Source organism: Hyaena hyaena, unplaced genomic scaffold (genome assembly GCF_003009895.1).
Source record: "Hyaena hyaena isolate Hyena2069 unplaced genomic scaffold, ASM300989v1 scaffold_181, whole genome shotgun sequence".
In the NCBI taxonomy this organism is placed as follows: domain Eukaryota; kingdom Metazoa; phylum Chordata; class Mammalia; order Carnivora; family Hyaenidae; genus Hyaena; species Hyaena hyaena.
In genome coordinates this window covers 705,599-732,828 of record NW_024080813.1, presented here as the reverse complement: position 1 = coordinate 732,828, position 27,230 = coordinate 705,599, and the positions used below count along the sequence as shown (strand labels likewise).

The window sequence follows — 27,230 nt, the reverse complement described above, 5'->3', positions numbered from 1 at the left end:
TGTCTGTTTGGAAAAGTATCTATTCATGTCTTCTTCCCATTTCTTCACTGGATTATTTGGTTTTTGGATGTTGAGTTTGACAAATTCTTTATAGATTTTGGATACTAACCCTTTATCCAATATGTCATTTGCAAATATTTTCTACCATTCTGTTGGTTGCCTTTTAGTTTTGCTGATTGTTTCCTTCACTGCGGAGAAGCTGTTTATCTTGATGAAGTCCCAATAGTTCATTTTTAAGTGTACTCTTAATTCCCATCATCAATTTCACCATCCTGCCACTCACCTGCCCTCTAGTCACCATCAATTTGTTTTCTGTAGTTAAGAGTCTGGTTTTTTTTGGTTTGTCTCTTATATTCTTTACTCATTTGTTCTGTTTCTGAAATTCCATATATGAATGAAATCATGTGGTATTAGTCTTTCTCTAACTTATTTTTCTTAACATTATACTCTCTAGATCCATCCTTTTTTTTTTTTTTTTTTTGCAAATGGCAAGATTTCATTCTTTTTTATGGCTGAGAAATATTCCATTGTATGTATACACCACATCTGCTTCATCCATTCACCTATTGGTAGACACCTGGGCTACTCCCATATCTTGGCCTTATAAATAATGCTACAATAAACATAGGAGTGCATATATCTTTTGAATTAGTTTTTTTGCATCCTTTGGGTAAATACTCAGTAGTGGAATTACTAGATCATATGGTAATTCTATTTATAGAGGAACATCCATACCGTTTTCAACAGTGGCTGCACTAGTTTGCATTTCCACCAACAGGGCTTGAGGGTTCCTTTTTCTCCACATCCTTGCCGACATTTGTTGTTTCTTGTGTTTTTAAGTTTTATTTTAAAGTAATCTCTATACTCAATGTAGGGCTCAAACTCATGACCCCAAGATCAAGAGTCACATGCTCTTCTGACTAAGCCAGCTAAGCATCCCTGTTTCTTGTGTTTTTTATTTTAACTATACTGACAGGTATGAGGTATATCTGTTTTTTCACTTTCTTGACATATCCTTTGATACACAAAAGTGGGGTTTTTGTAAGTCAAAAAAGCTGTATCAAAATTGAATTTATCTATGTTTTCTTTTATTCCTTGGGCATTTGGTGTCATATTTAAGAAACCTCTGCCTAATACAAGGTTGTGATGATTTATGCCTGTTTTCTTCTAAGAGATACCTAGTTGTATCTCTTACATTAAGTCTTTGATCTATCATGAATTAATTTTTGTATATGATATAAGTTAGGGGTCCAACTTTGTTCTTTTGTATAGCATGTTGTCTTAGCACCATTGTTGAAAATATTGTTCTTATCCACATTGAGTGGTCTTGGTACACTTGTTGATAATCAATTGACTATACTTCTGGATTTTCAGTTTTATTTCATTGACGTACATGTCTAGCCTTATGCCAGTACCACACTGTCTTAATTAGTGTAGTAGATTTTGAAATCAGGAAGTGTGATTTCTGAAATCACACTGTTGTATTCAAAACTGTCTTGTATACTATGGCTTCCTTGCATTTCCATATGAATTTTAGGATCAGTTTGTTAGTTTCTGAAAGAAAAAAAGTTAGCTTGGATTTTGACAGTTTGTATTAAATCTATAGATTAATTTGGGGAATATTGCCATCTTAACAATATTAAGCCTTTTGATCTATGAACAAAAATGTCTCTTCATTTAATTAAGTCTTCTTTAATTTCATTCAACAATGTTTTACAGTTTTCAAGTATAAGCTTTACACTTCCTCTGCTAAAACTATTCCTAAGTATTTTTTTATGCTATTATAAATGTAAATGTTTTCTTAACTTCATCTGTGATTGCTCACTGCTAGTGGGTAGAAATACAGTTGGTTTTTTTAAAAAATGTCTATTTATTTTTTAGAGAGAGAAAGAGAGTCCAAGCAGGGGAGGGACACAGAGAGAGGAAGGGAGACAGAGAACCCAAAGCAGGTTCCATGCTGCCAGCACAGAGCCCATTGCAGGGCTTGAATTCATGAACTGAAAGATCATGACCTGAAGTCAGAGGCTTAACCAACTGAGCCACCAGGGCGCCGCTGCAGTTGGTTTTTGGATGTTGGTCTTACATCCTGCAAACTGCTGGACTTGTTTATTGCTTCTAAATATTTTTTTTTTGATTCCTTAATTTTCTATATACAAGATCATTTGTCTGCAAATGGAGATAGTTTTACCTCATTTCCAATATGGACAAGTTTTATTTCTTTTCCTTGTTACACTGCCTCGGCTAGAATCTCCAGTGCAATACTGAATAGAACTTGTCAGAGCAACATCTTTGTCTTGCGCCAGATCTTAAGGGGAAAGCTTTCAATCTTTTGCCATTAGGTTTCTGTTAGCTGTTATTTTTTTCTAGATTCCTTTTTAGCAGGTTAAGGAAGTTTCCTTCCTTTCCTAATTTGTTGAGTGTTATTTTTATCATGAAAGGGTGATCAATATCTCCAATGCTTTTTCTTCATTGAGATGATCATGTGAGTCTTGTCCTTTAGTCTGTTAATATGATGTATTACATTGGTTGGTATATTACACTGACTTAAATTTCACTGAGTTGTGATGTATACCTTTATAGATATATTGCTGGTTTCAGTTTGGCAGTTTTTTGTTGAGGAAGTTTTCATCTATATTCATAAGAAATCATGATCTGTAATTCTCTTTTCTCACAATGCCCTTGTTGGGTATTGGTATCAGGGTGATAGTGACCTCATAGAGTGTGATGGAAAGTTTTCTCACTTCCTCTTCTTTTTGGAAGAGTTGTGAAGGATTGGTGTTAAGTATTCTTTAAAAGTTTGGTTGATCTTCACCAGTGAAACCATCTGGACCTGGGCTTTTCTTCATGGGAAGCTTTAATATTACTAATTCATTGTCTTTTCATCTCAATCTACTCTTATTTTCGATCTCTTCTTGAGTCAGTTTTGGTAGTTTATGTCTTTCTAAAGATCTGTTCATTTTCATCTAGGTTACCTAATTTGTTTGTCTGTAGTTGTTCATAGTATTTCCCTAGAATCCTTTTAATTCTGTAAGGTTGGTAGCAGTGTCCCCTCTTTCATTGATAGTTTTAGTAATTTTTGTCTTCTCCAGCTAAACGTTTGTCAACTTTGTTGATCCTTTTGAAGAACCAACTTTTGGCTTCATTGATTTTCTATATTTTTTCTATTGCATTAATTTCCACTCTAATTTCTATTACTTCTTACATCTGCTGGTTTTGGGTTTAAGTTGTGCTTCTTTTCTAGTCTCTTAAGGCAGGAGTTTAGGATATTGATTTCTTTTTTCTATCATAGGTGTTTACAGCTATACATGTCTCTCTAAGTATTACTTTGGCTGTACCCTCTGATTGTGTGTTTCATCTCCATTCATTTGAAATATTTTTAAATTTCCCTTGTGATTTCTTCCTTGACCCATTGCTTATTTAGAAGTGTATTGATTTAATTTCACATACCTGTGAATTTATAAATTTCCTTATCGATTTTTAATTTTATTCCAAGCGGTTGAAGAACACATCTTATATGATTTCCATTCTTTTAAAATGTGTTGGGTCTTGTTTTATGGTCTATCATATAATTGAAGTGATGTGATCAACCTCTCACCATAGCTGCTAAACAGATGAAGGGGTGAACCCTTTCTGTGGGAAAATAGCATCAACTGCCTGTCCTTATGGGTTTTTTTTTGTTTTGTTTTGTTTTTTTATGCTTTTTTATTTATTTCTAGGAGAGAGAGAGACAGCGTGAGCAGGGGAGGGTCAGAGAGAGAGGGAGTCACAGACTGAAACAGGCTCCAGGCTCTGAGCTGGCAGCCAGCAAAGAGCCCGACGCGGGGCTCGAACCCACGAACCGCGAGATCATGACCTGAGCGAAAGTCGGACGCCTAACCGACTAAGCCACCCGGGCGCCCCAGTCCTTATGGTTTTTGAACACACATTGTCTATCATGTTATAAAAATTACTAGACATGTAAAAGAGGCAAGAATATGTGACTGATAAACAACAAAAAAGACAAAAGGGATGGATCTAGAGGGTATAATGCTGCATGAAATAAGTTAGAGAAAGACAAATACCACATGATGTCATGTATATGTGAAATTTAAGAAACCTACAAAACAAATGAGCAAAGAAAAAAGAGATAAATCAAAAAACACTCAATCATAGAGAACAAACTGATGGTTACCAGAGGGAAGGTGGGTAAGAGGATGGCGGATATAGGTAAAGGGGATTAAGAGTACACTTATCATGATGATCAGTGAATAATGTATAGAATTGTTGCATCACCACATTGTACATCTGAAAATAATATAACAATGTATGTTAACTATGCTGGAATTTAAAAAGACAGAGACAACAGAAGCTGACCCATAGAAGATCTGGATATTGACATTAGATAGTCTTTTAAATAGCTATTATAAATATGTGAAAGAAAATGGATTAAAAAATGGAGAATTTCAACAGAGAAAGGGTATTTATAAAAATAAATTTAAGTGAACTCTCAAGAACTGGAAAATAAATTTTCTGAAATTAAAACTTAATTAGCTACATTTAATAGCTCTTTGGACACAGAAGAAGATAAAATTAGTGAACTCAGAGATAGCTCATTAGAAAAATCCAAAATGGTGAAAAAAACTGAATAAAAATATGAAAAGAACAGAGTATAAGAAGAATAAGTATAAGGCCTAACCTATGAATAATTGTATTTGTAGGGAGGGGAGAGAAAATGAGGCAGAGGGAATACTTGAAGAAATATGGCTGACATTTTCTTTTTCAAAATTGGTTAAGGCATTGATCAATATACAGATTTGAGAAGTTAAACACCAAAGGAAATATAACTTTATCATAATCAAACTGCATAAAATCAAAGCTAATGATATAAATCTTAAAAACAGCCATAAAAATAAGAGACATTACTTTCAAAGAAACAAGGAGATCAACTGCTGACTTTTCAACCACAACTAGGATGGTCAGGGGTCAATGGGATAAAATCTTTAAGTTGCTGAAAAGAAAAAACCTGCCAAATTAGAGCTCTTTGACCAGTGACTATCATTCAAAAATGAAAGTGAAATAAAGGTATTTTAAGATAAACACAAGCTGAGAGCATTGGTCACCATGACCACAACTAAAAAATAGTAAAGAAAATTTTTTGGGCTGAAAGGAAATGATCCCAGATGGAAATATGGTAATGCAGGATGAGATGAAGAACACTGAAAAAGATATATATGTCAGAAGATGTAAAAAAAACTATTGACTTTTTTAAAACAACAAAAATTATTACATTGTTTGGTGTTTATAACATGACAACCCTAGCTTAAAAGTGTCATGGAGTAAATGGAATTTACAGTTGTAAGATTCTTTTATTGCATAGGAAATTGTAAAAGTGCTATATAAGATAGACTCCAGTAAGATAAGGATGAACATTATCATTGTAAGCTAATCACCAAAGTATTTAAAAACGTATAACTAAAAAATTATTTTAGAAAATAAATGGATTAATAAAAAAATAGGCAAAATAAAAAATATTTTGAAAGAAAGCAAGAAAGAAGGAATAAAGGAGCAAAGATGTGATAAATAAGAAACAAATAGCAGGATGATGGACTTAAATCCAACAATATCAATAATTACACTTAATGTAAATTGACCTAACACTCAATTAAAAAAAAAAAAAACACAAAGATTACTATCGTGAATTAAAAACAAGACTCAAGGAGTGCCTGGGTGGCTCAGTCTGTTAAGTGTCTGACTTTACCTCAGATCATGATCTCCCAGTTCATGAGTTCATGAGTCCACATTGGGCTCTGTGCGGACAACTCAGAGCCTGGAGCCTACTTCAGATTCTGTGTTTTTCCCCTCTCTCTGCCCCTCTCCTGTTCACATTCTGTTTCTCTTTCTCAAAAATAAACATTTAAAAAGAACCAAGAATATATTGAACATAAAAAGATACATATAGTTTGAAAATAAAGGATGGAAAAGGCTTATCATACAAGCACCAAGCCAAGGAAAGCTGTTGTATATACATCCATGTATTTATATAAAGTGTTACATACATACACACACACACACACACACACATACAGAATTGAATGGAAAATCGATCAGTCAACATGAAAGTTAAATGCTGTGATATACTTATTTCAATATCTGGCAGACATACAGTCAAAAAATTAGTAGGAAGATAGATTATTTGAGTAATGCTGTTAACCACTGTGACCAAATTGACATCTATAGAACACCCTTAACATTTCAGAGTATACATTCATGTCCACTTGACACATATATCAAAATAGATCATATTCTAGGCTCTAATGCAAGTCTCAACAAATTTCATTGGATTAAAATTGTGCAGAGTTTGTTTTCTGACTACAGAGGAATTAAGCTGAAAATAAACAATAGGATAGTTACAGCAATCCTTAAAAGCTTATAATTCTATATAATCAATGGACCAACGAAAAAAATCACAAATGACTGTTAGAAAATATTTTGAACTGGACAAATAACATGAACATAATGTCTCAAAACTTGTAGGATGCTGCTAAAACAGTACTTAGAGGGAATTTTATACTTTTAAGTGAATATGAATATATTAGCAAAGAAGAAAGGCTGAAAATAATCTGAGTGTCTATTTTGTGGAAGTAATAAAAGAAAAACAAAAGTAAAAGAAGGAAATAACAATTATAAAAATAGGAATACAATAAAATAGAGAGCATATACAAAGATACACAAAAGAAAAAATAAATAAAAATTTATTCTTTGAAATTAGTTCACTATATTGATCGGCCTCCAATGAGATCAAGAAATGAAGAGAGAAAAATAAAACTTAGCAATATCATAAATGAAAAAGTGGACATGACTGTAGCTACTCAGATTATTACAATCATAACATTATGATGTTATGAATAATTTATACCAATAAATTTGACACTATATTTAAAATGGATGAATTGATTTGAGGAAAATAAAATTTACTAAAATTGACACAAGCAGAAGTTAAAACTCAGAATAATCCGATATCCATGGAGGAAATCTATAATTTAAAAACATCTCACCAAAAAAACTCCAGGTCTAGACGAGTTCACTGGTGAATTCTTCCAACATTCCAAAAAGAAATGATACCACCCTACATAAACACTTTTCAGAAAACATAAGAGGGAGTAACACTCTTCAGCTTGTTTTGTGAGGCAGCATAACCCTTGTAAGTAAGAAGGATACTACAATAAAAGAAAGTAGAGGATAGACTTCATGAATACAGATAAGAAAAGTCTACACAAATCATTAGCAAATTGAGTAGCAGTATGTAAAAAGAATGTCACTTCAGAGCCATATAGGGTGTATCCTAGGAATGCAAGGTTGGTTTAACAGTCAAAATGCAATCCGTGTAATTTATGTATTAACTGAATTAAGGATAAAAATACCTGATTATTTCAATAGCTCCAGTAGAAGCATTTGATAAGATTCAATACCTGTTCATGACAAAAACTCAAAAAAACTAGGGATAGAAGGAACTTGCCTTAATCTGATAAAAGACAGCTAAAATATTCACAGCCAACAGCATATTTAATGTAAAATTTCAAGCACCCTTTTCCCCTAAATTCAAGAGAAAAACAAAGAATATATAACCTTTACCACTTCTACATAACATTATATGTGGAAATCCTAGACAGTGCAGTAAGTCCAAGTAGAGAAATTAAGGTATAAAGATTCGAAAGGAAGAAATAATACCACATTTGTTCAAAGAGGATATAATTATGTACATAGAAAATTCAAGAGAATCCACAATTAGAATTAATACACGAGTTTAGCAAAATCACTATCCAAAAATTGATTAACCTGGTGTCATTTTTTACATTATGTTTTAGGATTTTCTTTTGTAAACATCCTTAACTAGATTTTTTTCATCTAATCTGAGAGTATCCATATTTTTAGCTGGCATTATTTGGATCTATTTAGATGTTTTCTACTACTTTATTCTATGCTTTCTATTTACCAGTTCTTTGTTTCTCATGGTTTCCTTTCCTGACTTCAATTTGATTTAATGTGTTGATTACCTTGTGTATACATTTTACTCACTCAGAAGTTATGTTTTAGTTATTTCTAGTGGTGACTCTTAAATATTTGGGTCATCAAATTTGACTTTTCGTAGTCTAAAACTAAGATCTCAAAGAAAATTAAAGTTGTCTACTGTCCTGAACAGTACTAGAAAGTTAGAATGCTTTCACTTTTATCACTCCTTCCTACCTTATGTTCTATTTTTGTCTCCTACTTTAATTTCACTTTTCTTTTATAACCCCCTAGTTTTTACACTTAGCATTCTTTCATGCACTTCACTTCTTCCTTCTAAGTTCGGTTTTCTTCTTCCAGAGGTATGAACATTGGTAGCTTTTCCTGCAAGGTTTGCAGTCAGGAGATTCAATTCTTACATAGTTGAAAAATGCCTGTATTGGGCTTGCTGGGTACAGAATTCTAGATGACAGTTATTTTCCCTCACTCCTTTGAGGACATTATTCCATTGTCTTCTGGCTTCAGTTAATGAACAGACGGCAGCTGGCCCAACAATTTCTCTGAGACAATGTATCTTTTACTTACCCTGCTTTTAGGATTTTCTCTTGTCTTTGATGCCCTGCAATTTCTCTATAATGTGGGTCAGAGTATCGATTTTTTCTTGTCTTGCTCAGGGCTATAATGTGTGGCTTTTATCAATTCTGGGAAATCCTAAGCCAAATTTGGATACATTATTCAACTGCTCAAGGTGTTATTCCTTCCCTTGAAACTCTGCAGTGTTTCCTTCATTTTCTGACAGTATTATTCCTTGAGTCTGTCTCACTGTCCCTTGCATCTGTCCGTGATTAAGTTTCCATATCTGTATGCTCAAACTGGTGATCCCCTTTTTCATAACTCACCTTAATTATCATCTCTTCTCTGAAGCTTTTCCTGAAACCTCTTCTTCCCCCAATCACTGAGTATTTACTCGTTCCTGCTCTTACATCTATCACTTGATTGCATTTATCTATGTGTAAATCTCCCCCCACTAAACTCAAGTTTCTAGTGGGCAGCTCCCTTTGTATTTACAGAAACAGGCACTGAGTATGGGCTGTATAAATGTTTGCAGATTGTATGAATGAATGAACCAAGAAAATAAAGGTAAACACTATCTACCTCGTAGGGGTTCTTTAACACCTAAATATATATCATATGAGAAAGCACCTGGCAAATAACAAGTGCTAATCTGTTGTTTGAATTGAATGCAATTCATGCATTATTTTGGTACCGTGGGTTATGTACCAAATTGGTTGTTACTTTAAATTTCCTTATTCCATATGGCATAAAGCAGAGTTCTTAGTGTTCTTTGATCATAATGAAGTACTTTTTTGGTTTTGTGCCTTTTCTTCCAATTGCTATACTTTTCAGAGCATTAAACACACACACACACACACACACACACACACACACACACAATACAAGGAGTTCTATGAGCTTAATATAGTTTATCAGCTATTACATTCTGTCCTGAAAACTCAGTGCATTTGTAAATGCTCTTTTCCCATATAGCTTAATGGCTTTCTCCTTTTCTCTCATTTAGTGTCTGCTCTAATTTTACCTTATGAGGTAGGCATTTGCTAACCCTCCTCATACAATAGAAAACTTCTATCCCACTCCCATTTCCTATCCCCTTTACCTGCTTTATTTCCCTCCATACACTTGCCACAAGTGAAATACGTATTTACCTCTTTTATTATTATCTGCCCATCCCACACATACTAGCCTACAAACTTCTTAAAAGTAGCAACTTTGCTTCATGCCTGGAACAGTGTCTGGAATACAATAGGTGCTCAGTAAATATTTATTGAATAAATGTATCAGTGTAGGTATCACTGATTCTCATCAGTAAAATCCTAGGGCTCCAAAAAACAGACACCATACAGCCATTCTGGGCATTGTAGTCTTCAATCTTTCTCAATCTGGGATGAGATTTCAAAACTTGACTATTTTGTTTTTCCTTAGAACCGAATGCCTACAGCATGATTTCATCCTGAAAACTAAAGAAATCACTTCCTCTCCTGGCAGGCACCTAAACCGAGTTCTGAGCTGGCTGTGTACAAAGCCCGTCTGTTCTCTCCTGGTTTGAAGACAGTGGCAGTTCCTGCCTGCTTTTAGCAAGCTTGATTTTGCTTTCTGTTTTCTTTCACCACTCAAGGAAAATTTACATATCCTTTCTACCCATTTTATCATTTTGATCTTGGCAAGAGCTTTCCATTAATACTGTGTGGGTACTTGTGCAAAGAAAGTACCCACTTACACTGTCTACAAGAACTAAATTATTATTTTATAGAAGCAAAGATCTAAAGCTATAATTCATCTGTATATTATGAGAGGAAGGTCCAAAGGTGATAAATAACTTGCTGAAGGCCACAACTAACTTTTGCAGCGTAAGTGGGTCTAATGCCCACATCCTCCAATTCTCAGGCAAGTTGCCCATACTTTTCTGCCTGACTTTTCTTTAATAAGTTCATTTCTGTTTCACCCACTACCTCTGCCCCTCATTCTTATTTCACTGGTGTGTATCCCTGTGGCATCAGACGCCTTACTTCAGCCTTCAGCTATCAAACTGCTATCTTGACTTTTTGGGTGTCATCAAGCTTCCGGCTTCAGATTCAACATGACTAAAAACAATGAGATCTTTCAGCTAAGCTGACATTCCGAGGTCAACTTTGTAGCCAATGGAAACGCGTGGCCCAAGAAGTCTGACACCGCTCCCCTCCACTTGAGGGAGAGCTTGCCTCTCTGTCCGCCTTCCCTCGCCAGGGGTGTTGCTACCCTCAGCTTGCTGAGCGGTACTGTCAGATTAGCAATGAACAGTGGCTCTGGTAACTTGGTGGACACTTAATACTTGCCACTAAAGGTAACTGGGGAGGCGGCGCACCTTCTGGATTTAGGTCTGATGACTGGGCCTATCATTGGACTGGCAGTGCCTCCTGGTGGCCAAGGCTCCACAGGGAGGGGGCATGGAAATAGATCTATTAAAAAGTCACCACTGTCACTAGAGCAGGTCAATTTGAAAAGTGCTTTGTAATAACTTTTTCCTTCCCGTCAGCCCCATGGTAGCTCTGACACCTCTCCTCTTGGAGGAGACTTTGGCCGCCCGGAAGTACCAAATCATCCTCCTGATCTCACTCTTACTAAGCTTCATGAGTAATTTCAGTTACGTTACAGAGATATGGGGAGAGGCTCGGTTTCTCTGGAAGCTCGCCTTCTACAAGGAATATGCATCATCTCAAAGATCCCATTTTAAGGTGTATAGTCTTCATAAAATGAGGGATAAATCATATCTACAAGCATAACCTTGAGACTACTGTCACTATGTCCTCGCTTGTACAGGATGTGCAAATGTAGATTTGGGTCCGGCAAGGAACCTCTCTGGGAACTGTGGAAGAATCGCGAAGGCTCCATTTGTCCTCAAGGGGGAGAGAGAGAGAAATCCTGTGTCACGGATAATGCCATGCCCCAACAAATAAAATGGGAACTCTTCCTTCTGTATGCCCCCGTAGTTCTCAAGGTGTCCTCTGCCCCCACGTTATGTTTTGTCTCCTCAAGGGTTCCCTCCACCAGGACTGTCTTTCCCCAGATGATATCCAAATTTGAGTCCTTTCTCTTTGCGATCTTTTTTTCATCAAAATGTACCACCTATCCCCTATCCGTTCTCTCAAAGCCTTGGTGTTTAATCTGATGAAGTATTTCATGGTAAGGTTTAAATAGCAGGCCGCCTCCCACTGGCACCTGCATTGTAACAGGGGACTTGAATCTCTTGATTCACTGGGTTTAGAAACCAACTTTGCATCTCCCAAATGTTACACAGTGCCCACCTCCCCCTCCCCCCGACACTCAATCCCAAGAGGCAGAATACTCTCTTCTTCCCTGACTTCTGTCTGGGTGCCCCCACAACTGACCTTTCTTAGAGGATCAGTGCAGTGACCAATAACTCCATGTAGGAGAGTCCCAAGGGCTTTGAACCAGAGCCTACATGTAGGCACCACATTCTGATTGGTACTTATTCATTCAAGCCACACACTGAGCTGGAGAAGAGGGGCAACAGGAGAAATACACAAGACCTACTGAGCAGCAGGATTTCTTTACAGTGATTGTGGCTTGCCAACAAAGGTTTTGGATAGCTGTGGAATATTCCAGAAAGAGGAAAAGATCTGGCGATTGCTTGGAAGATGCCAGGCAAATTACAATAAGTCGTGGCCAGAATGTAATGAAATGGGGAAGAAAGAGGTGAATGAGCAATGGGGACAATTAGGGGAAATTATGCTGAAAAGCCTGACATCTATACTGCTATCAACCGCGTCTTACCCAACAGGTTTCTTGGGTGTCTAAGAAATTTCTAGAATATGCGCCCGCGTCACGAACTCCCCGGAACAGCCCGAGTGCCGCACTCTGATCCCCACCCTTGGCCCTTCTGTGCCTCCCGGGTCAGAACCGCTTCAGGCGTCTGCAGGGCAGGCTCCCTGGACGCACGGCCCCGAGCCGGCGCTCTCGCATCGAGCGGCGCCCGCGTCTCTGTGCGCGCAGGCAGCCCCGGGGCCGCGCCGCGCTGATTCGCTGCAGCGGAGACTGCGGCGCCCGCGACGCGCCCGCCCCTCGCCGCGCGCCGGCTGGTGCAGCCTCAGTCTGTCTGCAGCCGCGCGGCCACCGCGAGCCCTGCCGCCGCAGCCGGGGCGCAGACCCTGAGTACCAGCCCCGCGCCCCCGAGGAGAGCAACGGCGAGGCTCCAAAGCCCGCACGATGCAGGCCACTGCCGATTCCACCAAGATGGACTGTGTGTGGAGCAACTGGAAAAGTCAGGGTATTCTCTTTATTTCGGTAGTGCATGCCTCCGGTGCACGGGAACCCCGGGACCCGGACTCGGCCATTGTGCATCATTTCACCTGTGGGACCTATGCATGCTTTATGCCCAAGAGCTTTCTGTTGGGGGGAGTAAACTTGTCATGTCAAAAATCACAATGGATGGTGTTTGCATTCTTTTTCTTTTCTTCTTTTTAACCCCCACCCCCACCCCTTTGTTTTCTTGTTGCAATGCTAGAAATTTAAATAATGCATCAGTTGCCTCCTCCGGGAGCTCTTTTGGGATGCGTTGATCATTCAGTACTTGTTTAATCTCTTCTCCTCCCCGGAGTTAAAATGCTTTCTTATTGTTCCATGCATTTCATTTCTGCCGAAAGGTTGAAATCTCCTGATAGAACCACTGAGAGGGTGGTGCATCTTTTTAAGAGGGACACACCCATTTCAGGGTGGTTATTTGTGGCCACACAAAGGAGACTGGAAATGCAGTCGGGTTCTCGAAATCCTGAAAATACGATGGCGTAACCACCTATTAGGATGGTTCCCTTTGAAATATTTCAGGGGTTTTGTCTGTCATTGGGGTAACCTGCAAGTACGATTTATTAATAATGGGTATCTGTGGAACAAGCAGACGGGAAATAAAAGCGGTGTCCAGTACCCTCTGGCATAACAGATTTATTTTGAAACAGTCCATATTAGCACTGGGTGTGGCCACCCTCCAGCCTCGCTTGGATTGCTTTTCAGCCATTTTTATGCAGCCTCCTACTTCACACATCCATCTCCTTTGTTACATTAAGATTCTCTCCTTCACCTAGCTCAGTTTGAGATTATGAGGAGAAAGAGAGAATTTGGAAGAATGAATTATGTGTTGTCAACTCGGGTGTTTGTAAAATGAAGTGTCTCTTAATATTTAACAAATAAGGTTCTAAAGAAGGCGCTTTTGACTTAACCTGAAGGGTTGCAGCGTCCCTCAGGGGACCAAAAATACTCTGGAGCAGAAGCTGGTTTGGGAGGGGGGGGTTGGTTGGTTTTTTTTTTAACCTGGAATCTTCCCCTTGTCATTTTATATCACAGAAGGAATAGGATGACTTTTCATCTTTAGAGCCCCTATAGGATTTTTTTCAGTAAAATTTTTAAGCAGAGAAGAAGTAAACATGAATCTCAGAATTAAGAACACATTTGCTCTATTCCTTATTTGTTGGCTTGGGTGGCAGTGACATAAAATAGAACAGTTGAGTTCAAATTGCGTAGGTCTATTGGAAATAACAACTGTCAAAAGTAAATAAATGGGCCTAATAAATGTAAAAGCTAGGAAATAAATCTCTGGCAATTCAGGGGCATAATTTTAGAGAATGATGACAGTGACATGAAATAGCATGTTTTATACAAAGGCAGTAGTGAAAATTCTTGGTGACGTCTCATTCTTGTGTGTTAGACTCATCCAGTTTATTTCATATACACACTTAAACAACTATAGATTGATATAATATCAAGTTTAGTTGAACACGAAGACATAAAAAAGTTGGTTTTTTGACTATTATTATGGGTTTCGTCTATTCTTACCAAAACATGGCAGGTTTTCGGTTTTCTTTGTATACCATATAAGACACTCTTTCATTACAATCCTGTGGGTTTTGCCTCATTTGACCTTCTCACTGCAGGAGTTAAAAAAAAGTACATGGCTGTTTACAATCAGAAAATAACGCAAATGTCATAATTGGCCTATTGAAAACAATCATTGTCATTTTCAGTATAAAGCCACTTGTGAAAATGAATGCAAGATCGTTGAAGGTCTTCTACACTCTGTGACCTTTAGTAGTTTTCAGTACCATTGATTTCCTTTTGTCAGAACAAAGCCATTATCTTGAAAATTGACTAATAACTAGGCGGGTGGGTTTATGAAACCCATAAAAGAGGAATAGTAAGAAGTGAAGTATTCCTTTTTCTTTCCACTAGGAGAACTTTTCATTTAAACTAAATCTACAGTAAGATTTTTGTGTAGCATTTTCAACGTATCTTCTTAGCTCCCTCTTTAAGAAAAACAGTCCTTAACCATGGGTACCCGTTAGTATCATCTGGGGATCTTTTAAAAACACAAAGGATGCCCGTCCCTAGGGGTTCTGATTCAATTGGGTCAAGTATCAGAATGTTTAAAAAGATCCTCAGGTGAGTTTAATACATAATCAGGGTTGAAGCCACTGGTGTGTGGTGATTCTTAGCGAGCCCAGTCCATAGACCTGCAGAGCAGGGTTGAGTATACAAATGATGAAATGGGTGTGATCTAGCAGCATCTGAATACCGTTGCAGGAGACAGCGCACATTGCTGAGAAGGTCCTCCACAAGTACTATAGGTGAAAGTTTTGCTTATAAGAAGGAATAAAGGAAGTGAGCCTCAGGTTTTTTACATATTATTAAACATTCCATGGAGAAATTGCAGCCCATTGAACATTTCATGAAGACTCTATTGAAACTAATACAGTTGTCATAAGAACTATAGTACGCATGCAAAAGGAACCTTATATTTACTTTATTAATATACATGATTTCAGCTAGAGACAAGAACATTTAAGGGGAGACTAAAAAGTCCACATTATACTAGTACAAAAATTTTGTAATACATTATAGAATGTATACATGATCATATACATTACAGTACACTAGTACATTAATGTATACGTTACGAAGATTTTTCTTCCAATTAAAAAAATGATACTACTACCAATATTGGTTCATAAACCAAAGCCCACCCAACTCCGTGAAAATAAAAGAATAAAACAATAACCTAATAAAACACCTCTGTTGATAGTAATCTTACAGGTCACAATAATACTCATACTTGGGGAGGGCACCTTTACTGAATGCTTTACTTGGATCATTGCATTTAATCCTCACAAATCCTATGATGTGTAAATTTTATTATTATGTCATTTTCTAGGTGATGGGCTAAGATTGCCAGCAGAGGCTAGATCCACGCTTAGGCTCTCTGAGCTCAGAGCCCCTCACTTCTCACTGCTTTGCCATCTGCCTCAATTGGGTAGATGGCTTTTTTCTCAATGGTTTTTCTAAGAATATGAATTATGTAGGTGATGGTGATTTTGTCGGCCTAATAACCCCTCACATTTACATAGTTTTCATTTGCCGCATGTCTTCTCATTTGAACTTTCAGTTTACTTTTGGACGTCATGAGGCTCAAAGAGGATAAGCGACTTGTCCAAGGTTTTTTGATAAGTGGTGAATTGAGTGGTGAAAAGGCGACTGCTTTGAATCAGAACTCTTCCCGTGACAGCACTCCATCTCTTTTACTCATGCTGAGCTCTAGAGTAAACTTTCATGTACTTCTGCCGAGACATTTTCACATGGTTTCCCCCTTTACAGACAGCCAAATTTCAGTGATCTTGACCAGTTTATGCCATTGTTGTCATCCTCGCCACCATCAACTTGTCATCGCGGATTTCTCCGTAACTATTTGCTATGTCCCAGTAGCTATCCTAAATGCTTATTACATGTCTTACTCCCATTTTACAGAGGAGGAAACAGGGTTTTGAGGCAGAGAGGGCCAGGAATTTGCCCTCGGACTTACTTGGGTCCCAAACACAAGACAGTCTGATTCTGAAACCTATGCTCTTAATGACTTTACCATACTACCTAAATCCAAATTGTATTAGGGCAGGGGAACAAATCATTCATCCATATTATTCCATTCGTGCCCTAAAGATAGTTTTTTCCAGATATCATTGTACTTAACAAATTCATCTGGCAGGATGCTTGGTAATACAGTGGGGTTGATACTTGTCACCTGTTTGGGGCTCCCGGTCAACTCCCACGTGACTCTGTATTGCAGCCTTCTGTAGTTGTAGCTTTCCTGGCATGTAAACTATTACTGAAGGGGAAACACTCTGCAGAGAATATAGCCTAAAAGTACTTCTGGCTTTTTATAAAATAAAATATTTTATGCTGGTCTGCAGTGCTCTGTGGAAACGCTATTCATGGTGATCCATTCTGAAAGATGCTAGTTCAGAACAGCCAAGCATTCCAGACTACACAGAAAAAAATATCTGTTTTAGCTACAGTAATTGAAAGAAACGCTTGTATTTTGAAAATATCATTTGGTAAAGATAATATATACATAAAGGCAGATCATTACCACCTTTTATCACTTTATAGTTGAACTCAGTCTCATTAGAATACGGTACAGATATTACAACATAAGCATTACACTTGCAAATTCCCTCTTTGCAGATTGTAATGAGGTCCAGAGGGGAAACTGACTTGGCTGGGGGATCTGGAGATTTTTTTAATGAAAGAAAACTCTCATTATACAGATAATATACCAAATATGGGTAGTTACTACTCTACTGAAAAATAAAACTCTACTTTGTCACAATGTATGATTATTTCCAAGAGAATGTTTATAAGGGAATATTCCAAAGTTTGGAGAGAGAATAATGGCTTTATTTTTCTCTAAAAGTGATACATGCACAGTATGAAAATTTCCATTTGTACAAAGAGAGGTTCAAATGAAAGCCATAAATCACCCAAAGTCCTACCACCTGCAGTTAATCAGTGTTAATATTTGCTGAATATTGCCCAGTATCTCCATACCATGTAACATGAAGTTAGAGGACTGGGTTGGTGACAAAAACAGCTTTTGAGAAACAAGATTATATGTGTCTCAAAAAATACTTGAAGTAATTTAAAGGAAGAAACTGATGTGAAACTCAGAGAATTGCTGAACTTAAGATACATGTTTCTTTACTGTATGAGCTGTTCCTTCCTGAAATTAAGGAAAAAATCTATGAGGTATATCACTAGATTAGGATAATTTTTTACTTTCATGTTTGGGATTTAGATTGAACCGATGGAATCTCTCTAGTGTCTAACTTTTTTTTTTAATTTTTTTTAATGTTTTATTTATTTCTAGGAGAGAGAGAGAGAGAGAGAGAGAGACAGCGTGAGCAGTGGAGGGTCAGAGAGAGAGGGAGTCACAGACGCTGAAACGGGCTCCAGGCTCTGAGCTGGCAGTCAGCACAGAGCCCGACGCGGGGCTCGAACCCACGAACCGCAAGATCATGACCTAAGCGAAAGTCGGACGCTTAACCGACTAAGCCACCCAGGCGCCCCTGTCTAACTTTGTTTTTAAAGGAAGATCCATCATGAGTGAGAAAAATTTGACAAAAATGGTGATCTAAATCTACATCTCCAAATCTATTACTTTTCTCAGATTTCCCTGAATTAATATTTATTTCATTAAAAAAAAAAAAACAGGGGTGCCTGGATGACTCAGTCAGTTGATCACCTAACTCTTGATTTTGGCTCAGGTCATGATCCCAAGGTCATGGGATTGAGCCCCGCATCCGGCTCTTCACTGAATGTGAAGCCTGCTTAAGAGTCCCTCTGCCCCTCTCTGCCACTTGCGTGGGCTCTCTCTCTCTCCAAAATAAAATAAAATAATTAAAAAACAAAAATATTCCTGATACTCTATGGCTAAAGCATTAGGATTATGATTACAGATTCCATCCTTGATTAGCAGACCCTCTTAATTATTTTTAAAACGTTTCTTTCTCCCACTCTCTCCCTCTCCCTCTCTCTCCCTCTCCCTCTCCTTCTCTCCCTCTCTCCCTTTCCCTGCTTCCTTCTCTCCCACTTTCTCCTTATATTTGAAATGATATTCTTTACTCAGTTCACTTTCATATTTAGACTCATTAATACATTTGGGAACAGAATCTATGAAGAAATTGATATATTTTAAATTACCTTATAGTAGAGTTAAATCCTAAAGTTCACTGAATCCAGCAAACAAAAGCTAACATGAGTGGATAACTCCCAGAATATCACCTTTCTTTTTGGAAATAATTAAATGTACATCACTGCAAAATTTTCCATCCTTCTGAACTTGATCTCCTAAGATGTATACACATTTGGTCATGTATGATTATTTAATATTGTCACCTTTCCACTTCTTATGGAAGTGCATACAACCATTCAAAGAAACAGGATTGCCTTATAATTAAGTTTACAGTTCCAAGAATTTGACATTAATAATCCTTAAAAAGCCATCTTCTGCCTAGATGACATTTAATAACAATAGTTTGCATTAAAACCTTGGTAAATGTATTCCAAATTTATAGCATATATTTCAAATAAAATAAGAAATTTGTTAGACGTTATAGAGCTTAGAAGTATAGAGTTCTGTTTCTTCCAAATATGTGTAAGCTTTATTTTTAAGTTAAATCTGAGTGAAGTCTTATAATTCAAGCACTCCTTACAAGCTCTTTGCCCAAACTGGTGTTAATTTTGAACAGATGAAAAGTACAAACATAACAAGCTTTCATTTTTAGAACTTATTACAGTTCTATCCATTTTGCAATGTGCATGTCTTGCTTTCTAGATCGAATATAGTGGTAACAGGTATTAAGAAGGATATGATGTTTTATCGACTGGAACAGAGGTACAATGAGAGAGCATTCCTTTGCCTTACTTTTTTAGTTCAAGAAACATTTTGCCATTGTGGTTTTGGTCAAAATTTTTAAATATGTTCGGTTTTAATGAAGAAGCAATAGCTGTCTACCTCCATGGTTCTTTTCTACTCCAATACAATGATGGATTCTAAGGTGTGGCCCAGACAACATTTTGTGGCTAATTATGACTTATTGCCACCAACCAACTGAACAGTTTTGTATTTTGATCAAGTCCAAAAGCTTAAAGAAGGAAAAAGGACATGAGGACATTCATTACTTAATCTCTTGCCAAGCTTTCTGTGTGCTTCCCTCAGCTACCGTGTGTCCAAAGCCTATCTTTCTGTCCATATGGCCATCTCTTCCTTTGATGCCAGTTGCCCTGTGGAGACCCCTCCAAATGAGCCCATTTGCTAAAAGATTTAGCAAGAGGAGTTGGCCACACTGTCTTCAATACTGGGCCCTGCTGTTTCATTTCCTGGCCAGTTCCACCCCATCCAGGTGACAGCCGGCCTAAGCATCACTGCGTTCATTTCCAAGCACAGGGAGAATGTAGTCCTAGTGGTGGTTAGAACTAGCATGTGTATTAAATGCTCTGCTCTTTTACTGTCTATACAGAATACCAGGTATAAAGTACCTACTTGTTCAAAACATCTGCAGAATTATTTGAACATCTAGAAATAATAGGCTTGGCATTTTTCTGTTTACAGTCATTGGCTGCAATTAAGCAGTGAGAAGAAAGAGGCTGGAAAATGGGATCACTGCAGGTGTCTTATCAGCAAAGGTCTTTTCCAGCAGTTTCCCTCTGGATTACCATTTAGAGTTTACATATATATAGGAGCCTATTTCATAGCAAAGGAAACTCATGGAGTAGTTGACTAGGACATGTCATCTTTAAGGTCTCTGTGCATGTTTAACGTTTTTTATGACATCAAATCCCATTATGTTTCTCTGCTTTGATGACAAAATGAGGGAAAGTTAAAGTGGGAAAAGTTACTACTGTTTCTTCTTGTTAGCTCTTTATGGTGTGATATTTCGTTGGCCTGAAAAATACGAAGAAAATTGGAGAAACTGGCTATAACTGCTTTGTGGACACTGGGTTGTAAAGAAGTGAGGTTTTTGGAGCCTCTAATCCTTTACAGAAGGTAGTCAAGTATTGTAGTCAATTATTGGAAGCTTACTGAAAAGTAAAGTCAACAGCATATCATTTTTCAACAGTCCTTTCAATGAAATGCTGATGTTATCTACAAACAGGATTTTCTCACTTGGTCTTTTATAAAGTAGCACTTAACTTATCACATAGCAAGCGGTGCAGTGCTGCCTGAAATCTTTACTGGACCAAGATGGACTATAAATAACCACATTTAAGAATATGGTGCAATAATGCAGGTAATGGTGCACAATTTATTGCCATTTCATGTTATCCATTTATACCACACTTTGCCTTATAAATAAAATATGAATAACTGTACCACTGTCTTTCAGTCGTACATTTTTAATAAACTTTCTGAATACTGCATCCCTACTGGATCATGTAATTGACTACATTTAAGATGGTTTCCTAAACCAAAAAAATCTGGGCAGCAGCAAAGGGCTTTCTTTCTAGAAATTTGATGCAGCATTTTATTTCACTTAGCTAGTAATTCAAGCCTTGTATCACTTCTCTTTTTCTTTTCTGTTCTTGATTGGATTATGGAAATTAGGATAGCACTGATTTCTGCATTTGAAATTAGGATTCTTCAAATCTTCCAGATCACCCCTGACTAAATTAGTTCCAGGTGAGTTCCAAGCTGCAGCGGGTTCCCCCACCTGTGGTTTGGGGACTAAGAGGAGATCACTAAGGCCAGTCCATTTATCAACCGATAGGATGTGCTGATCTCTTATTTCAAAACCGATGCATTGCTCCTTGGTTTTCAGCAAAGTAAGTTTGGTTTTTGCAATTGACAAAGCAATACAGTAATTTACAAAGACCAAGGGGTGGGGTGGAGTTAATTTGTTGCAGTTATAGAGTTGCTTACATTTTTTTTACTTTGGTTCTATGGAAACTTTATTCAAATACCCATTTTTTTGGATCAGCTGCTGTAACCTTCCTACACAAGTTTACATCGCTCTAAGCAGAATTAAAATGTGAAAAATCATCATTTACACAGCAGATTGGAACACAGAAATTCTCTTCTCTGATCACACTTCACCGCTTCCTACCCTTACCACTGAATCATCACGGGCCATTTGCTGTCACTCTGACCACACATAGCCATCGCCATTCCCCCAGCACATCAGTTTCTTGGCTGCCTGTCATTCCCAGCCTGAGTCCAGGTTGCTCATTTCAATTCTGTCCTCTTGATCTTCATCTCTGCTAACCATGCTGCTTGTGCAGGTTCTATCCTCTAAGCCTATCGACTGGATCCACTAGAGATCCTTGGCTTTAGCCAAACCCTCTTTACTTTCTAGTAGTCCTTTTATTGATTCTTTTTTGAATTTAGACTGTATTTTTCTAGATCAGCACTGTCTTATAGAAATATAATGTGAGTCAGTACGTAGAAATTTTAAATTTTCTAGTAGCTTCTTCACTAAAAAGTAAAAAGAGGGGCACCTGGGTGGCTTAGTTGGTTAAGCGTTTGACTCTTGATTTCAACTCAGGTCATGAGCTCACGGTTCATGAGTTTGAGATCCATGTAAGGCTCTGTGCTGACAGTGTGGAGCCTGCTTGGTATTCTCTCTCTCTCTCTCTCTCTCTCTCTCTCTCTCTCTCTTTCTCTCTCTCTCTCTGAATCCCCCCTCTCTATCCCTCTCCCTCTCCCTCTCTCTCTCTTAAAATAAGTAAACAAAATTAATAATAGTAAAAAAGAAAAACAGGTAAAATTAATTTTGATAATATATTTAATACAACATATCTAGAGAACTAGCCCTTCAACAACATAATCAATATAAAAAGTATTATATGTATAATCTACATCCTTGTTTTGGACTAAGTCTGAAATCCGATAGGTAGTAAACAGCACATCTCATTTGGGATTAGTCACATTTAAGGTGGTCAGTAGCCACATGTGGCTTATCACTACTGTATTAAACAAGGCAGGTTTGGACTTTTCCTAAACTCTTCAAGCCCCACCCTTATCCTCCTCAGTCTCCGGAAGACCTCATAATGCATTTTCTTTCTTTTTTTTTTAATATTTTATTTATTTTTGAGAGAGAGATAGAGACAGCATGAGCAGGGGAGGGTCAGAGAGAGAGGGAGACACAGAATCTGAAGCAGGCTCCAGGCTCTGAGCTAGCTGTCAGCACAGAGCCCGATGCGGGGCTTGAACCCACAAACCGTGAGATCATGGCCTGAGCTGAAGTCGGACGCTTAATCAACTGAGCCACGCAGGTGCCCCCTCATAACGCATTTTCCAGGATTTGAGTAAAGCTACCTCAAGCCACTTTAAGCCACTCTATGTTGTTCCTTTCCCACCTCCACACACATCTGTAGCCACACCCATGCACTTCCAAAATGTCTCTCCCTCTCTACCGATTCTTTTCATTCTTTTCCCTTCTTTGAAAAGAAAGAGCTATGACTAATCCCATCCTTTTGCCCCTTCTCTGAGATTTTGCTCAACCAAATCTCCCTTCTTTCCAGAATCCTCACTCCTCCCTTTCCATTAATATCCCCAGGCTATCCCCCAAAGGTTTGCTTTTGCTGCTACTTGCCCAAACTACCATTGTATTTGTCATCATCTTCATTGCTTTGAACTTCCCACCATTTACTCAACCCTTTACAATATGGCTTCCATCCTCACTACTGGCCAATATTCTCTGCCAAGTTATGAGTGACCTTCCAGCCTCCAAATCCAGGGTCCTTTCTCAGTTATCATTTCCTTTGTCACGTCATCAGCATCCTCCACTGTAGTCTACCCCTTTGTCCTGGAAAGTTTCCTTCTTGACTGCAGTAACCTCCACTGTTGGGGTACCCATTCTGACACTCAGACGGGACTCCTTTAATGTGCTCCATTTACTCCTTTAAATCTTAAACTATGGTTTCCTTCTCCATTGCCTTTCTTAGTCTCTCCTGTCATGGGGTTTCATCCACTTTTGTGGCCTCAATCATCCTTTCTACTCATATTCAGCCCTCCTTACTAAATTTCAGTCTTGCGTTTCGAGTTTCCTACTGTACATATTCATCTCAATATCATTGGAATATGATATTACTGGCCATTTAACTCAGGGCTACTGTGACAAAGCCTAAAGAAAGCACAAATCATTTGGTTTCAAAGCTTTAAAAACTTGAGGAAGTACTGTAACTGTCAGCTTCATCTCACCTGTGATCCCTAGCCCGTCTCTGCCCTAGACTGTATCAAAATGCCCTGCTTTGATGTCATCATGTTAGAACCTGGAGGTTTAAAAGCAAGTGTCCGCTTTATCCCAAACCAGCTCACCCTCCAATTTCCTGTTTTTGTCAGTGATACTAATCGCTCAGTCACCCAGCCTTGAAATGTTGCCTTCACTCTTAATTAGCTCTTCCTCCTTTCTCCCACGGCTAATTAGTCACCATTCTTGTTGACTAATCCTTCATAATATTTCCCTTCATCCACTCCATCTCCTTAACAAATTGTTCGCTACATTCACAAACCATCCCACATGCTCTTTCATCAATTCCAGCACCGTCCCTTCCTTAAACTCAACTTTTGCCACCTCCAGCAGCACAAAATGTATTAACACTGATTCGGCAGTTTGTAAGTGAACGTTAGTCCTCCCAGCTAGATCTTAAGTTCCTTAAAAGCAGAAACGGAATTGTATGAACTTTTCGTTCTTGGTTTCACTAGATGAATAGATGACCAATAACTGTTTACTGTTGATAATGACATGTTGTCACCTAAAAGTTTGTTCCACTTTCAATATCTAGCTCTGGAAGCAGATTTAAATAAATCAGGTTGCCCAAATTAATTTTGCATACTTTGGGGGAATGTTTAGCCTATAACCACATAATGCAAGAGAGGCAACTGTTTTGTTCTGGAAGAAGTATCAAACTTAGGGTTTGATCTTGCTTCTCTCTTTATTCAGTACACAAGTCTCTTAACTTTTAGCTTCTTCATCTGTTATACATAGGCCTGTCCAGCGGAGTTGACTGTGAAGTGTAAATGAGATACTATGAGAGGATGCTTTGAACATTTCAGAATCTACACATATAGCTTATGATGTCAAAAGAGTATTTAGAATAAATATCCCATTGATGTTGTAAGATGAATCTTTTTTTTTTTTTTAATTTTTTTTAATGTTTTACTTATTTCTAGGAGAGAGAGAGAGAGAGAGCGTGAGCAGGGGAGGGTCAGAGAGAGAGGGAATCACAGACTCCGAAATAGGCTCCAGGCTCTGAGCTGGCAGTCAGCACAGAGCCCGATGCGGGGCTCGAACCCACGAACCACGAGATCATGACCTAAGCGAAAGTCGGACGCTTAACCGACTAAGCCACCCAGGCGCCCCGTAAGATGAATCTTTTTACTAACCTCCTAATTAGAAACCTCCAGAAATCTTTTTTTAATTTTTTAGTTTTATTTATTTATTTATTTTGGGGAGGGGGGGCAGTGGGAGAGAGGCAGAGAGAAAGAAGGAGATACAGAATCTGAAGTAGGCTCCAGGCTCTGAGCTGTCAGCACAGAGCCCAATGTAGGACTCGAACCCATGAACCATGAGATCATGATCTGAGCCGAAGTCAGATGCTCAACTGTCTGAGCCACCCAGGCCCAGAAACCTCCAGCAATCTTAACACGTTGATCGAAAGACCTGCTGTATATGACTACACCAAATTAATTTAGTTGACAGTTCACACTCTCTGCCCATAGTTTCTTCACATAAAGCCCTTACCTGGTGCCTGCCATTCTTGGCTTTTTAAGCAGGTATCCTGATGGGGCGCCTGGGTGGCTCAGTCGGTTAAGCATCTGACAGCTAACCTGGAGCCTGTCTTCAGATTCTGTGTCTCTGTCTCTCTCTGACCCTCCCCTGCTCATGCTGGTCTCTATCTCTCTCTCAAAAAAAAAAAAAAAAAAAAAAAAACCATAAAAAAAAAATAAGCAGATATCCTGAGATTCAGAAGGCTTTTCTAGAAGGATACACTGTTTTTAACAAGTGTTAAACGACTTATCAAGTGGAGGTTCACTTGATAATAGCAGTTTATATTTTCTTTGTCTGAAAGCTTCTTTCAGGGTCTCCTGTGACCCTTACATATCATCTCAGAGGTAGGTAAGCCCACCTTATCTAGTATTAAAGAGCACAAATCATCCTGCCTTATTGTGTATTTGTTTCTAAAAGTGTCTGCCATGTGAATCTAGGGGTGTCATAAAACAGAAGATTACAACTTCTGTGTGGGTGGATTTTCTTTTCTTTTCTTTTTTAACAATTCATTGATTTTGAAATCCCTGGGACCTAGCACAAAGCCTGGCACTTAAAACAAAGTTCTTGCTCCATAAACACTGAATAAACGAATAAAATGTAAAAGAGGCAACACTACAGATAATGGTGATGTTTTAGTCTTTTTATTCTCCTTTCACCCCCCTCCCCAACAGAATAAATGCTCGGAGGCTCCAGTTCCCTAGGGGCCTTTAGCCCTGCTGGTCGGGACTTCCCTCAGTGTGGTGCTCCAGATCCATCCAGCCACAGGGGGGCGCTGGGCTTCTGGGAATATCCCTTCTCCCACTTCTATCACTTACCCTCAGGCCCAGGGATTTCTTGTCCTGTCTTCTAAAAGAGCCATCCCTCTTCTCTGCCTGAAAAGGATTATTACTTTGGTATTCTGGTCTCAACAAACTCTTCTAAAACAGAACATAATTGGTAAGCTCATTTAAATTTTATTGTTAATGACAAACTGCTCTTCAGTGCATTATCCCCTTCCGGGACCTTTCCAATAACAATAATTTTTAAAAAAAAAAGATAAAAAAGGATAAATCGAAAGATAAAAAGGACTAACCTAAGGGAGTGAATTTCTAATAGTAGAATGTCAGTCAATGTGACTGGTGATTGGGCCTGGGAGAAGAGAGGGGCTTTAGAGCAGCCGTGCTTTTCCTCTGCCCATGGACACCTACTTGTAGAAACAGCCCCACGCAAGAGAAGAAAAACCTTTTGTTTAGCACCAAAACATGCTTGTGATTCTCTCCTCAACTTCCTACATCACAGAAGTGTTGTAAGAGAAAAAGAAAAAATTTTTGCCCAACAAAATGGCAGACGACTCTAACTTGTGTGTTAATGTCTTTGGTGGACCAGGTCGCGGTAGATGAGGAATCAGTGGAGATGGATGACAGATCAGCTCAAAAGTAAATTTTCTCGGGGCACCTGGGTGGCTGAGTCAGTTAAGCGTCCAACTCTTGATTTTGGCTCAGGTCCTGATCTCACAGCTTGTGAGATCGAGGCCCACATTGGGCTCTGCAGTGTGGAGCCTGCTTGGGATTTTCTCTCTCTGTTTCTGCTCCCCCGCCCCCACTCTCTCTCTATCTGTGTCAAAATAAATAAACTGTTTTAAAAAAGTGAATTCTCTCTCCAGCTTCACACTGCTGAGATATCCTCAGCCTGTTATAAAAGAGGCCCCACCCCACCCCCTAAGTCCCTGATTTCCTCTCCAGCCAGCCTGAGGTAAAACTGTTGTGGAGGGTTAATACTTTGCTCTGCAACACTCCTTATATCCCCTCTACAATGTCAGAGAGTTGTCACAGGCTATGTGACCTTTTCAATACTGTTCCTTCAGCTAGTTGCATACCTGTATATGATGGGAGCAGCTCCCTGCTCTCTTCAACCTGGTCACTTCCATTTTCCTCTGAGAAAATGACTGGTATCTAATCCCTTACTAAACCCGCTGCCTTTGTGTATACCACTCAGGAAGCTGGGAGTATAAGCAACTGCCATTTTCATTCAGGTGTGAGATGGGAACTTTGTGTCTTATTTTCTCTTTCTGAAAATTTATTCATGTAGCATTCTATAAGAACC

General features: G+C 38.4%; 1 protein-coding gene across 2 annotated transcripts in view; it reads left to right on the top strand.

The window, feature by feature from the left end:
• Nucleotides 1-27,230, top strand: part of RTN1 (reticulon 1) — a 226,724-nt gene that overhangs the window by 187,899 nt on the left and 11,595 nt on the right. Inside the window, exon 1 of one of the 2 annotated variants that reach the window (XM_039240757.1) lies at nucleotides 12,647-12,829. The exons of the other annotated variant lie outside the window; for it this stretch is intronic. Coding sequence (XP_039096688.1) covers nucleotides 12,769-12,829 — 61 coding nt within the window. The 5' untranslated portion in view covers nucleotides 12,647-12,768. Of the gene's footprint in view, nucleotides 1-12,646; nucleotides 12,830-27,230 lie in introns of those variants that run through there. 2 annotated transcript variants of the gene reach the window in all.